Below are 14,320 nucleotides of genomic sequence, written 5' to 3'. Positions count from 1 at the left end.
CCCTGCCCCAGCCCTGAGCCCCTTCCCAGAGCCAGCACACCATACCCCCTCCTGCACCTCAACACTCTTCGCCAGCCCAGAGCCCTCTCCTGCACCGATACTCCCTCCCAGAGCTTGCACCCCTCACGCCCTCCTGCACCCCAGCCCTGGGCTCAGCCTGAAGCTCCCTCCCACACTGCGAACCCTTCGGCCCCAGCCCAGAGCCTGTACCCCCTCCCGAACCCCACCCCCTACCCCAGCCTGCTGAAAATGAGTGGAGGGGGGAATGGAGTGACCGGGGAAGGGGCTGGGTAGATCCTGGGTTGCCCTTAAATTCAATGAGTGATCTTGGGCGTGTAAGGTTGGAGACCACTACCATAGAGACTATACATCTTGCAGAACTCCAGTTACTATAAGTAACTTTTGTTTCAACAACGAGGCCATCCTACAGCCCTAGTCCTGTTCTGATTTTAGAGATATTTTGAAAAATATATTTCAGAGAAGTACCTCCACATCCACTCCAGAGCAGCAAGTCAAGCTAGAAGACATCCTTCCGTTGGCATTCACCCGCCTTTGTGAACCTAAGGAAGCTTCATACAGCCTGATCAAAAAATATGTGTCTCAATATTACCCCAAACTCAAGGTGGATGTAAGGTAGGTGCAGGTGGTACATTTTGGTAACGGGTGTCTCTCTGTTTTTGAAACACTAATTTCCATTGGTTTTCCCTCTTCTGCTCTTTTAAAGAGACTGTAGATGGCATTTTTACCTCGACCTTGTAATATCCTCCTAGAAGCAGAGAATAAAATGCTTTTTCCTGTGACTTTTTTTTCTTTGAGATCCATATGAAACTCCTGATCCCTAAGGTAGCATTGTTCATATTGCACATCCTCCAGTAACATAAATGTAATCCCCTTAGTTTTTGGGATTTGAATATTTACGAGTTTCCTCTTGGCATCTTATTCCACTTCCTTTTTTATGCATTAAAAGGCACACAGCCTGCCAGCTTGTTCACTTATGTGGGTGGTTTCAAAAAATGTGATGTTATGTACAGTCTTTTAATTTGTGAACGTAAAGAGCCTTCTGTCCATTGACTGATTGGTGAGTAAGTTACCCACCTTGTCCTGTTAACAAATTTGCTTTACACTTGAGTCAAACTTTTAAATTGAAACATGAAATTTGATTTTTTCTGGATAAATTGTAGAACCGGAAGACAATGTCAATTCACCTTTAAATAATGTGCATTACTCCTTGCTCATGTCACTTGCTGATACTTTACCCAGGGCATGAGAGTAACTATCAGAATTGCTAACATAGTTCCTATTTTTAAGAAAGGAGAAAAAAGTAATCCGAGTAACTATAGGCCTGTTAATTTGACATCTGTAGTATGTAAGGTCTTGGAAAAAATTTTGAAGGAGAAAGTAGTTAAGGACATTGACCTCAATGGTAATTGAGACAAAATACAACATAGTTTTTCCAAAAGGTAGATCATGCCAAACCAGCCTGATCTCCTTCTTTGAGAAAGTAACAGATTTTTCAGACAAAGGAAATGCAGTAGATCTAATTTACCTCGATTTCAGTAAGGCATTTGACACGGTTCCACATGGGGAATTATTAGTTAAATGGGAAGCTGTGGGGATCAATATGAAACTGAGAAAGCGTGGATAAGGAACTGGTTAAAGGGGAGACTCGACAGGTTTGTACTGATAAGGTGAACTGTTCAGGAGCTTGAAGGAGTGTTACTAGTGGAGTTCTCTAGGGATCAGTTTCGACGCAATCTTAATTTAACCTTTTTTATTACTGTCCTTGGGACAAAAAGTCGGGAATATGTGTAATATCAAGTTAGTGGAATGACACAAAGGGGGGTTGGGGAGGTATTGCTTCACACAGGGAGAAAGAACCGGATATCATACAGGGAAGATCTGGATGAGCTTGTAAACTGGAGTAATAGTTAATAGGATGAAATTTAATAGTGCAAAAGCTGCAAGGTCATGCTTTAGGGATTAATACAAGAATTTTAGTTATAAATTGGGAAACGATCATGCATAACACAGGAGGAAAGAACCTCGAGTATTTGGTTGCAATCATAGGATGACTATGAGCTGCCAATTGTGATATGGCCCGTTTTAAAAAGCTATATGCGTTAGACAATGCATAGGCCGAGGTATTCCAGCAAAGATAAGGAGAGTGTTCAGTACCGTTAATAAGGCACTGGCTGAGACTTCACTGAATGACTGTGCAGTTGCTGGTCTCCCTTGTTAAAGAAGGAATGAATTCAAACTGTAACAGGTTCAGAACGGACGGTGTTAGGATGATGGGAGGAATGAACCTTCTTATGAAAAGGAACTCAAAGAGCTTGGCTTGTTTAGCCCTAACCAAAGAAGCCTTATGGGGGGATATGATTGCTCTTTATAAATATATCAGAGGGATTAATATTAGGGAGGGGAGAATTAGTTAAGCTAGTACCATGTGGACACAAGGAGAAATGGATATAACTGGACACCTAGGAAGTGTAAGACTTGCAATTAGACGACTGTTTACACCGTTAGCAGGAAGTGAAGTTCGTGGGAACAGCCTATCCAAGGGGAGGGTGGGCGGCAAAGACATATCTGCCTTTTAAGACTAAGCTTTTGATAAATTATCGGAGAGGATGCTTATGATGGACTAGATCCGCCTAATTTTGGCAATTCAATTTGGCAATTGATGTTTGTTTATCGGCAGGTAAGTAATGTGCCCAGTTGGATCTCGTGATGGGATGTTAGTGGTAGGGGATCTGAGGCTTAACTGTCAGAGAATTCTTTGGATGCTGGCTGTAGAGTCTTGCCCACATGCTCAGGGTTTAACTGACCGCCATATATTTGGGGTCAGGAAGGAATTTTCCTCAGGGGATTCAGACTGGCAGAGGCCCTGGAGGTTTTTTGCCTTCCTCTGCAGCATGGGGCATGGGTCACTTGCTGGAGGATTCTCTGCAGCTTGAAGTCTTCATACGACAGTTTGAGGACTTCAATAACTCAGACATAGGTTAGGGGTTTGTTATAGAAGTGGATGTGTGAGATTCTGTGGCCTGCATTGTGCAGGAGGTCAGACTAGATGATCATAATGATCCCTTCTGACCTTAAAGTCTATGAGTCTGAGTCATCTCTCCACCTCCCCTTTAAAGTTATATTAACCATCTTTTTCAGACCCCAGCTGTTGAAGAATGCCTTACAGAGAGCAGTAGAGAAGGGCCAGTTAGAGCAGATCACAGGCAAAGGAGCGTCTGGAACATTCCAGGTCAGAGGCCGGAGTTAGTCTTACTTCACCTTCTGTTGTTGTTTATACCATACGTAATCCTTCTAATTTTCTCCTCCATCTGATTTTTATTGGGCTGCAACCTTCTCTCGCAGCCTATCAAATAGGATTCACATGCAGCAGTTTTCAGATGGTGGAATATTTGGATTCTTAGATTGGTCCATGTTTTTGGAGCTGGACACCTAGCTATTCTTGCTGAGATTTGTACCCTGTTTGTTGTCAGTAGTGCTCCACATACTGCTTCAGCTCTGACTCACTAGAGTGATGAGCAAGGTGGTCGAGTAAGTTTTTGGTTTGGGTTGGGGTTTTTTTTTGTTTTTTTTTTTTAACATAAATACTTTTGCTAGGTGTGTGCATCTGTCCCACCCATGGGAGAGGCATAAGGAAGACTAAAGCAAAGGGCTGGAAGGGACCTCGAGAGGTCATCTAGTCCAGTTCCTTGCACTCGGTACAGTACTGAGTATATTAAAAAAATATATCTACTGTGCATCTTGGAGATAGGACAGTGGCTCCAATAAACAGCATTTCTGGCCAATTGACTAAAAAAAATCTGTCTTCTCCTTGTGGGTGGGAAGGAAGTATTCCTTGTGCAATGTTTTAATGTAAAATGTATCTGTGCTAATGTACCTGGTGCAGAGGAGTCTTATCCCGAGGTGGTTTGGGAGAATTTTGTCTTGATTGCTTTTCTCTTCCTCCTTGGGAAATAGCTGAAGAAATCAGGGGAGAAGCCCCTACTTGGTGGGAGTCTGATGGAAGATGCCATCCTGTCTGCTATTGCTGCCATGAATGAACCGAAGACTTGCTCCACCACAGCTCTGAAGAAGTATGTCCTGGAGAACCACCCAGGGACCAACTCCAACTTCCAGGGTATGACTCCAAATCTACATAGCTGTTAGTTTCACAGAGACTAAGTGAGGAGTCCCAAAAGCCACAGAATTCTCTGTACTCCCTGTTAAAAATGTACTGTTTTACTTACCAGAGGCCAGGCAGCTGCTTAGCACTATCCTGTGTGAAAGAAGCACACTACAGAGATGCCCAGGATTTTAAAGTCCCCTTATGTCCATTGAGTTCCAAGGTTTATAGCAGCCTGGTCCATCTCTGAACCATAATGGATTCTTGGGTCATCTTGCTCTAAAGCCCATTTCTAGAGGAGGAAAATAGTCCATTCTTATTTGTCTTAAGCCAGTTAAATTGATCTTTTTTGACAGAGTCCTGTGGCACCTTATAGACTAACAGACATATTGGAGCATAAGCTTTCGTGGGTGAATATCCACTTCATCAGATGAATGTAGTGGAAATTTCCAGAGGCAGGTATAAATATGCAAGCAAGAATCAGTCTAGATTATACCTGCCTCTGGAAATTTCCACTACATTCATCTAACGAAGTGGGTGTTCACCCACGAAAGCTTATGCTCCAATACGTCTGTTAGTCTATAAGGTGCCACAGGACTCTGTCACTTTTTACAGATCCAGACTAACACGGCTACCCCTCTGATACTTGATCTTTTTTGTTATTTCTGGAAAAATTATTGGAGACTATAGCTCAACAAAATAAATTCAGTTCCAAATTTACTTCCTACCTGGAGATGTTGCACAATCCTAGCCCTTGAAGCACCCATTCCCCACCTTGAGCAGTTGGCTTGTTTGTGCTTCCCCCACTTCTCCATATTTTATAATCTTAAGTCAGATAGATAACTGCTTGAGGTAGAGACTGTGTGTTAGTTGTATTTGAAAGAGGCATAGCACATCTTGGTTGCCAGAAACAAAATAAATATCTTTCCATGGGATATTATAATTTGATCGTGACTTGTAAACCATTCTGTATTAAGAGTAGTGGTGATGCCTTAGGGACTCAAAGTTAGGTTTCTTTTCTAACCGTTCACTTGCAGAGGAACTACAGTATGTGGTGTTGATCTGAGCACTTCTGGACAGTGTGATTGTTTCACCTGTGCTGGCAGTCGTATGAAGCAGATGTCAACTCACTGCCAGACCCAGAAGCAAACCTCTAGGCACATTAGCATTTTTGGTTCGTTTCAAAATTTTTGTGATGCTTGATGTCTTCTTATAATGCTTACAGGAGACAGGGCCACGGATAGCACAGCCCATCTTGTACATCTGCATCAGCATAATCAAATCTTTGTTCAGGGCTCTCTGATCCGTAAGAGGGCCTAGCAATGAGGGCAAAAGGGGATTGACTAAGGCTACTGTTGTTGTCATTCAGAGATCATGATGTCAGGTTCTTTTTCAAGTAGTGTCCTATGGGTGTTCCACTGTAGGTATGCTTGCGTCCCTGTGCTGCTGATCAGCGAACAATCCACTGCCTTTTCAGTTCCTTCTTTCCATCTGTGGCGGTCGCTGAAACACTCATATCTCTTGCTCAGCAAGTGATCCCGGTAGTGGTAGTCTTCCTGTAAATAGATTGTAGATAAGTGTAAATACTTAGTTAGTTAGCATAAGTATAGTAGTGGGTTAGTTTTCTGGTAAGCACCTGCCCTTTAGGGCTTTCCCACCTGAGCCCCAGGACATGCTTCAGTTCCAGGGCTTCAGATTGTGTGGTGTGCCACAAGCACATTCCAGTTAGTAACCTTCACAAGAGCTCTTTAAAGTGCCTTGGAAGGGGTCATATCCAAGATGAGTGCAGATCTATAGGAACTTCAAATTAATAAGGAGAGAGACAATTAAAATTCCTACATATGGAGGCAGCACTCCATCCCACTTCAGAGTGGCAACCTGATCCAGCACTGAGTACTTCTACCAGGAGCATGCCAACGGCCATTCTGAACACCCAGCATAGCATGGGCTCCCTGGTACCGGCCTCCTCCCGACGCTGGCATGCTTCTTCAGCACCCAAGAAGTCAGCGACAATTACACAATACCTTTTGGGAAACAAAGAAGTCTGAACGAGGGCATACCGCCTGGAGAAACATTATGGAGAGAGTGCGAAATGTGGTGATCCACTCTCAGTTGGGTGCAATTCAACTGGCTCCGTTAACTCCGGCCCTGGAAAGGGAGGCATCGAATCCAATACTCCCACGTAGGGTGAGCCAAGGAGGGGACACACCCCTGGCAGCAATATTGTTGCAGATGTGTACGAGGCAGTGCAGAACCTCGTAACTCTCCCGGCATCACCTTCCTTCCAGGCCTCAGTTCAGGGGACAAATCAGGCTCCGCAGGGGATGGCACCGCAGGGGCAAGCCCACGATAATGGCAAGGCACCACCCCCCATCCTGCTCATAGTCAGGAGACTCAGCAGCAAGGCCACGCTCACCTCACTGGTGCCACATCTCCATTGCAGCAGGATTATTTGGTGCCATGAGGCGTGGCACTGCCCTGGTTGCCTAGAAGCAGGTCCTCAGTCTCCAAATTGCAGGTGGAATCATGTGCCTTGTGAGGGACTGGACCCCAGGCAAATCAGAGACTCCGCATTGATATGGCCTCAGTGGGTGATGTGAACCTCTTGGCTGCACATGGTCCAGGGCTCCCATGGGAGACATTCATTCTCTGCACTCTCTTGAGACGAGGACGTCCCCATTGGAAAGAGCATCTGTTCCTGGTGCAGAAATCGAGGACACTCAAGCCACGCTGGCAGGAGACCCACCAGGGCCAGAGGAGATACAGGCACCGGTGGCAGTCCAGGCCACTTTCTCATCTTCTCCTGACAAGGTATAGATGGGTGTGGCCATAGTCCCGATGCAGGATGACACCAGGAGCTCCTGTGTCAGATGGCTCAGAACCTTAACTTTCACGTGGAGGAGATTGCTGAGTCAGCCCTGGCTTTGGTAGACATTTTGACTTCAGGGCCAGCAAGAGTTGCCTTGCCCGTGAACAAGGCCATCCTACAGCCGATAAGGGTGTTGTGGCAGACCATGGCCTCTGTCCAGCCTACAGTCAAATGGGTGGAAAGGAAGTATTTCATCTCCCATAAGGATTATGAACATCTGTACGCTCATCCTCCACTGGGCTCCTTGGTTGTCGCTGCCAATAAGAAGGAGAGGTAACGGCAGCAGGGTCCATCACGAAGGCTAAAGAGGAGGCCAAAAAGCTGGACTTCCTTGGGAGGAAAATTTCCTCCATGGGGGCCTCCAGCTAAGAATTGCAAGTCACCAGCTTTATTTAGTCACTACAATTTTAATTCCTGGTCAGTGATCGAGAAATTCAAAGAACTCCTGCCATCTGAATAGGGCAGAGTTTACGGCCATGGCAGAAGAGGGCAGGGCCATAGCCCTCCAAGTGGTCCTAGACGCTGCAGATGCAGCAGCCCAGGTGATGGCCACTGGAGTTGTAATGAGGAAAAGTTCCTGGCTGCAGTTGTCGGGCCTCCCCTATGAAGTCCAGCAGACAGTTGAGGACCTCCTGTTCGAAGGGCGATCCTTCCTTCTTTTCCGAACAAACATATGCCTGGCTGCATAGCCTAAAAGAAATCATTGGGCCTCCACAGTTCGACCTCATTCCGGAAATACTATAAGCTGCAGCCCATGGGCTGTTTTTTACCAGTCCCACCAGAGGCAAGACTTTTTTTTAGCAGAGGAGGAATAGGGTTTCAGGAAAAGACAAGCTCCTCACTTCTCTGTGGCCTCAACCTCTGCGCCCACAAAACAACCACTAGGCAATAAGCAAAACTTTTGAGGGTGCACTCGAAGATGGTGCACCAGACCAGAACCTGGATCTTACCCCTATGTTTGTGGACTGTTTTTTTTTTTTTGTCCTACTTTTATCAGGCGTGGGGCAACAGCACACGGTGCTTTGCACAGTAATAGTGTGATACACGATGCAGTTTATTTTCTCCTCTCCTTCCAACCCCTCTATCCCATCCCTCTTCAGATACCCTTCTCATGAAAATCTCCTGGCCCAGGAGGTGCAGTCACCCCTAAGGGTGAGGACAGTGAAGGAGGTTCCCATGGAGCTAAGAGGCAAGGGGTTTACTCTTATTACTTCCTGATCCCAAAATCCAACAGGGATCTTAGGCCTATCTTAGACCTCAGAAACCTCAACAAGTTCTTAAAGAAATTGAAGTTCCTCATGGTTTCCCTTGCCTCGATTATTCCTTCCCAAGATCTGGGGGACTGGTGTGCCGCCCTCAACCTAAAAGATGTGTACTTCCATATAGCTATCTTCTGAGGACACAGAAGATACCTTCGGTTTGTGGTAAACCATAACCACTATCAATCAGTTCAAGTTCTACCCTTCAGCCTATCAGCAGCTCCAAGAGTTTTCCCAAAAATGCATGGTGGTGGTGGCAGCCTTCCTCAGGAGGAGGGGGGTGCAGGTCTATCATTATCTGGATGACTGGCGGGTAAGCAGTTGGTCCAAGGTACTAGTGGAACAACATGTGGACTTCATACTGTCTGCTTTCAAGAGCCTGGGACTCCTGATCAGCGAACAGAAGTCCATCTTCACACCATCCAGAGGATAGAATTCATAGGAGCAGTCCTCGAGGTGAATTGGGCAAGGCCTCACTACCGCAGTGCCACTTAAATGCCCTCTCAGCTCTTATACAAAGCCTGAAAGCATGCCCCACTGCCACAACAAAGAATTGTCTAAAGCTCCTGGGGAATATGGCCTTTTGCACATATGTGGTGCAGCATGCATGTCTCAGACTCCACCCTCTCTAACTGTGACTGGCATCAGGATACATACCAGGTGGTCACCAGCTAGACAGAGTAGTTACTCTTCCTCTGACTCTCGAAGCCCTTCAGTAGTGGCAGGATAAAGGCATACTGTGTGCCAACGTTTCCTTTGCAAGACCCACACCTTCAGTAGAACTGGTCACAGATGCCTCGGTTATGGGCTGAGGACCCCAGCTGGGGTCTCTTAGGACACAGGGTCGCTGGACACCAGAGGAGTTACACCAGCAGATCAACAACAGGGAACTGGGAGCAGTGTACCTTGCTTGCCAAATCTTCTGCCTCAAGCTCCGAGACAGATGTTTGTCAGTCCTCATAGATAACACCACAGCAATGTTCTGTGTAAACAACAATGAGGAGCCCGATCCTCTCACCTCTACCGTGAAGTGTTGAAACTCTCAGACTATTGCTTAGCTCACTCCATTCACCCAGAGGCTGCTTATCTTCCAGGCTCGCAGAATGGGCTAGCAGACTACCTGAACAGGTCCTTCACCAATCATCACAAGTGGTCTCTCTAACCTCCATCCTGGAGGCTATTTTCTGGAAGTGGGGATTTCCCCTGGTGGACCTGTTCGCAATTGGAAGCAACAGGAAATGCCCCCAGTTCTGCTCATATCTGGGGCTCACCCTGGGCGTTCTCTCAGATTCCTTCTGTCTGCCATAGGGGTGGGGGGAGCAGACTCTTTTACACCTTTTCCTCCCACACCCCTCATCCACAAGATGGTCCTCAGGGTCAAAAGAGGCAAAGCGCACACATAATTCTCATAGGGCTGACGTGGCCACACTGGCATTGGTTCACAACCTTGCTGAACCTCTTGATAGATACGCTAATCGGTCTTCCGCTGTGGCCAGATCTTATCTCCCAGGACCACGGCCACCTGCTCCACCCAAATCTGGAATCCCTGTATCTAACAGCTTGGCATCTTTGTGGCTGAGCAAAACAAAACTGGGATGCTTGGGCACTGGTTCAAGCGGTCCTTATGGGAAGTAAACCATTCTGGTTGATTGCTTTCTATCTAGCAAAGTGTAAGAGGTTCTCACTCTGGACACTTCAGAAAAGGAGTCCCTCCGTTGGAGGCCACACTCCCCTTTATCCTGGACTACTTGCTCCACCTGAAGGGGGAAGGTCTTACAGTATCTTCCATCAGAGTCCACTTAGCTGCAGTCTCAGCATCCCCCCCTACCAGTGAATGGCAGTGTTATAAACATACAGCTAAGAGTAGCATAAAACCCCTCCTTTACCTGTAAAGGGTTAAGAAGCTCAAATACCTAGTTGGCACCTGACCAGAAGGACCAATGGGGAAAGAAGATTACTTTCAAATCAGGGTGGGTGGAAGAGGGTATTTGTGCTCTTTTTTTTGTGTTCCTACTTGAGACCGAGAGAGACCAAGCAAGTAATCCTGCTCCTACTGAAATGATACATCTAAAATTCCAGAAACTGTAAGTAACAGCAAGGAAATGTGTTAGATTATCTTTTGTTTTAGCTTGTGAATTTTCCCTATGCTAAGAGGGAGGTTTATTCCTGTTTTATTACTTTAAAGTTAAGCCTACAGGGGAATCCTGTGTGCTTTAAGTCTTTTTATTACCCTGTAAAATTACCTTCCATCCTGATTTTTACAGCGGTGCTTCTTTTGTCCTTTATTATTTTTTTTAAAAAAAAAGTTATTCTTTTAAGGACCTGATTGGGTTTTAGGATACTAAAAACCAAAGGGTCTGGTCTGTGCTCACCTTAATAACCAATTTGACTGGTATTCTTCTCAAGCCTCTCCAGGAAAGGGGATGAAGTTTTTTGGGGGGGATAGGGCTCCAAGTGGCCCCTCCCTGAATGTCTGTTTAAATTACTTGGTGGTGGCAGCAATACTATCCAAGGCAGTGGCAGCAATACTATCCAAGAACAAGGAAAGGAATTTGTGCTTTGGGGAAGTTTTTAACCTAAGCTGGTGGAATATACGCTTAGGGGGTCTTTCATGCAAGTCCCCACATCTGTACCCCAGAGTTCAGAGTGGGGAGGGAACCCTGACAGGTGATCGGTATTCTCCAACCCAATTAGCTCTTGGTTCGTAAAAGGCTTGGAGGGCCTGTATCCGCATGTGCACCAGTCTCTGCCTTACTGGGTTCTTAACCTGGTACTATCTCCGTTGACTGGGCTGCTGTTCGAGCCATTAGCAACATGTCCCTGTGTTAGACCTGCAGCAGGAGTCTCCCTACAGGATAGGGGAGCCGGCAGATACTGCACACAGTGTTGGTATATAATCCACAAATACTCTTTGTCTACAAAATAAACCATTCACTCCACATTCGTACCCCAAGCATACTACACCAGAGTCTGAAGATCAGAACTGAAGTCCCAGTGGCCAGTCAGCATTCAGTCCGATCACAGGATGCGGGGAGCCAGCATTACTACATCTTAATCTAAACGGGGCTATGAAGCCATAAACGACTCCAAATTGTGAGTGTATCGAACATCTTTTATAAGCCACTCCATCACATCATCAATTGTCTGGGCAATTTCAAAGAGACGGTTCTGGGCAAATTGCCAAAACCCAAGCTGTTTAGAAACAGTCCCAGGCCCAAGTTGTTCTTCTATCCCCAATTCTTGTTTACAACCGCAGCAAGTACATTGCAACAGGTACATTATTATGGCAATGCCCCCGATGTTATTTCCTTTTCTGGTATTTCTTCATCTTTCTCATAACAAAGTTGTTTTTCACAAACAGCCCCTGACTGCTTAAAACCTCAAATTCTTGCTTCGATTGTCAACACGCAACTCACATCAAGCACACTTCATCCACACTAGGCCTATAACATATTACATGGATATATGGATTATGTATGGAGATATATTCCTGAGATAAATGCTTTGTAGAGAACTGCAGGTGTTGGGGGGAAGAGATGTTAAAGAGTGCTGGATTTCGAGTCTTACAGTGTTGGGGGAGTCCTTTATTTGTGGAATTTGTGAGGGGAAAAAATTACGCATGGGGAGGATATCACATGGAGAACTAGCATTACAGTGAGTGTGTATGTGGTGTTATTGTAACAATGTTTAAAACACTGCTTAAGAAGAAAAGTAAAGGGGTGGGGGAGGCACCCCAGTGGACTAAAGTTAAAGCCCCTTCTCTGTTAAAAAAGGCGATTGTTGCATTTGGGACATGCCCTTGGATGGACGGTGCAGTGGAGCCTGGGGAAACAATTGAGACCTTAGAAAACATGTTTGAGAAATATGTACAGCTGTACAAGTCTAATGCCAGGAAAAAGCAAATGGCCGTAGTGTGGCTGTTATAGCAGGCTGTAAAAAGGCAATTGTATGTAAGGGGGAAATCTGTTCAAAGCTACAGATGCTACAAGCGAACTCTAAAACTTGCCAGGAAAATTTGTAGCGGGAAGGAAGACAGGCACGCACAGATAATGCAAACCCAGTTAGACCAAATGGGGAAACACAATAGTGAACTGGAAAAGATGATGATAGATTGGGAAAAGATTAAGGCAAATAAGGATAAATTAGAAAATCAAGTGGTAGGAATGAAGGTGTTAATTCAAGAACTGATTAAGAAAAAGGAAGAGGAGATTGTAAGTGCTTCTCACAGTTGGTGTCAGGAAACCATTGCAGCATTAAAAAGAGAATTGAAAATGAAGGGACTATAAGTGGCGGCTGCGTGCCAAGGAGACAACAGAGATTGAGATTTCAGTGAAAGGTGCAATGGAGACGTGGTATGGAGAAGATCTGGGGAGTCAAAAGGAAAAGCCTCGAGAGGGGCTTTATACTAAGCTGAGGGAAGAGATAAGAAACTGGTCAGAAGAGCCTAAGCCAGAAAAGATGATGATCTCCTTTCTATCCCTGTTATCACTGCTACAGTTAGGGACGCAGCGGGGGGTATACAGTCAGAACAGACACACACAATTCCTGTGAGTTCATCAGACTTACAGTTGATGGCAAAGTCATTAGACCCAGTGAATATGAAAAATCTAGGTATATGGCTAGTACAGTGGGCAGAGTTAAGAGGAATAGAGAATTTAAATATGAATTAATTTTGTAGGTTGATCAGGGCAGCTACCACTCGAGAGGCAGTGGATTGAGTGAAAAAGGCTTTGGACAGGCAGCCAGAAGCACACTGGCTGATACTGCAGTTTATTATGTTGTTAAGGAAAGAGAGAGGTCAAAGACACATGAAAGTGCTATCCAGTGCAGATTACATGAAGTGTGAGGATTCGCCTAGGGATTACCTGTTAAGTAGAATAACATTGGGGTTATTGGCTGGAGAAATACAACTGGTGACTAACCCCAAGACAGAGGTTGCCAGACACATCATAGCTGATTCTTTAATGTCAGTTTATTTGAATCAGAGGGAATTTTGGAATGATGCGTTTGAGGGATTGGAGAGGAATTTATTAGCAATGTCTACTAATTTGGTGAACCAAGCAGCCCAGGACGAGGGATTAACTGTTATGGATGCACTGGAGCACTGGATAATGTGCCAAGGAATGATGAAAGGTAGAAGGATTGAAACCCAGAGTACCCTTTGTTGAAGCAATAACATATTCAAATGAGAGTGCTTATAGATCAGGATTCCGTGAGAGAGAGAGAGGCAGGCTGTGGTAGAGGGTGTAATAATCAGAATGAGCCCCAGAAGGGAGTAGATGTGATTTGAAATATTGCTTGGCGGTATCTGAAATTGAGGGGAGTAAATATGGATCAGTGGAATGGGAGACATACTGATGAATTAATCAAAGAAATGCAAAGGATGGAAGAAGAAATGTTTAAGGAGCAGAAAAGAGTTGCAGCTGTGCAAGTTGAGGTTTCAGAGAAACCTACCCTATAGGGGAAGCCCTGATGACAAGTTGCTCCCACAGCAAATGGGTCCCCAGGAGTGGGAGATAACTAGATTAAGATGGGACTCAAACGAGAGGCCTAGAATAACTGTCATTGTGGGAGATAATGGACCCAAAGATGACCTATTGGATAGCGGGGCTGGTGTAAATATTGTAAATAGAAGTTGTGATTTGACTTGATATGTGTCTGAAACCATTATAACAGTATCCTTTATTGGGGAAGGAGTGACAGGAAAGATGCATCATTCAGTAGAAATACCTATACCCAGAGAGAGAGTGGGGGATTTTTGTTGTAAAGAACAAATGCTACAGATAAATCAGGCAGCTGAACCACTAATATTAGGGACTCTCTTTTTCAAAGAGGAATTGGTCGGTTTGGGATTTAACTAATTGAGTTCTGTGGCGTGTGCCCGGCTCAACAGAAGGCAGCCTGACAGCAGGATACACTCCAAGACTATTCATAGATTCATAGACTCTAGGACTGGAAGGGACCTCGAGAGGTCATCGAGTTCAGTCCCCTGCCCTCATGGCAGGACCAAATACTGTCTAGACCATCCCTGATAGACATTTATCTAACCTACTCTTAAATATCTCCAGAGAT

The 14,320-nt window shown here is 45.2% G+C and overlaps 1 protein-coding gene across 10 annotated transcripts in view; it reads left to right on the top strand.

Moving 5' to 3' along the window:
- Positions 1–14,320, top strand: part of HP1BP3 (heterochromatin protein 1 binding protein 3) — a 91,109-nt gene that overhangs the window by 62,513 nt on the left and 14,276 nt on the right. For all 10 annotated transcript variants that reach the window (XM_075060311.1, XM_032789887.2, XM_032789888.2 and 7 more), the window contains 3 exons: positions 479–633; positions 3,160–3,250; positions 3,976–4,135. In XM_075060311.1, coding sequence (XP_074916412.1) covers positions 479–633; positions 3,160–3,250; positions 3,976–4,135 — 406 coding nt within the window. The remainder of the gene's footprint in view (positions 1–478; positions 634–3,159; positions 3,251–3,975; positions 4,136–14,320) is intronic.

Source organism: Chelonoidis abingdonii, chromosome 23 (genome assembly GCF_003597395.2).
Source record: "Chelonoidis abingdonii isolate Lonesome George chromosome 23, CheloAbing_2.0, whole genome shotgun sequence".
Lineage (NCBI taxonomy): Eukaryota > Metazoa > Chordata > Testudines > Testudinidae > Chelonoidis > Chelonoidis abingdonii.
The sequence above is the reverse complement of the archived record's forward strand: the minus strand, read 5'-3'. Positions and strand labels throughout refer to the sequence as shown.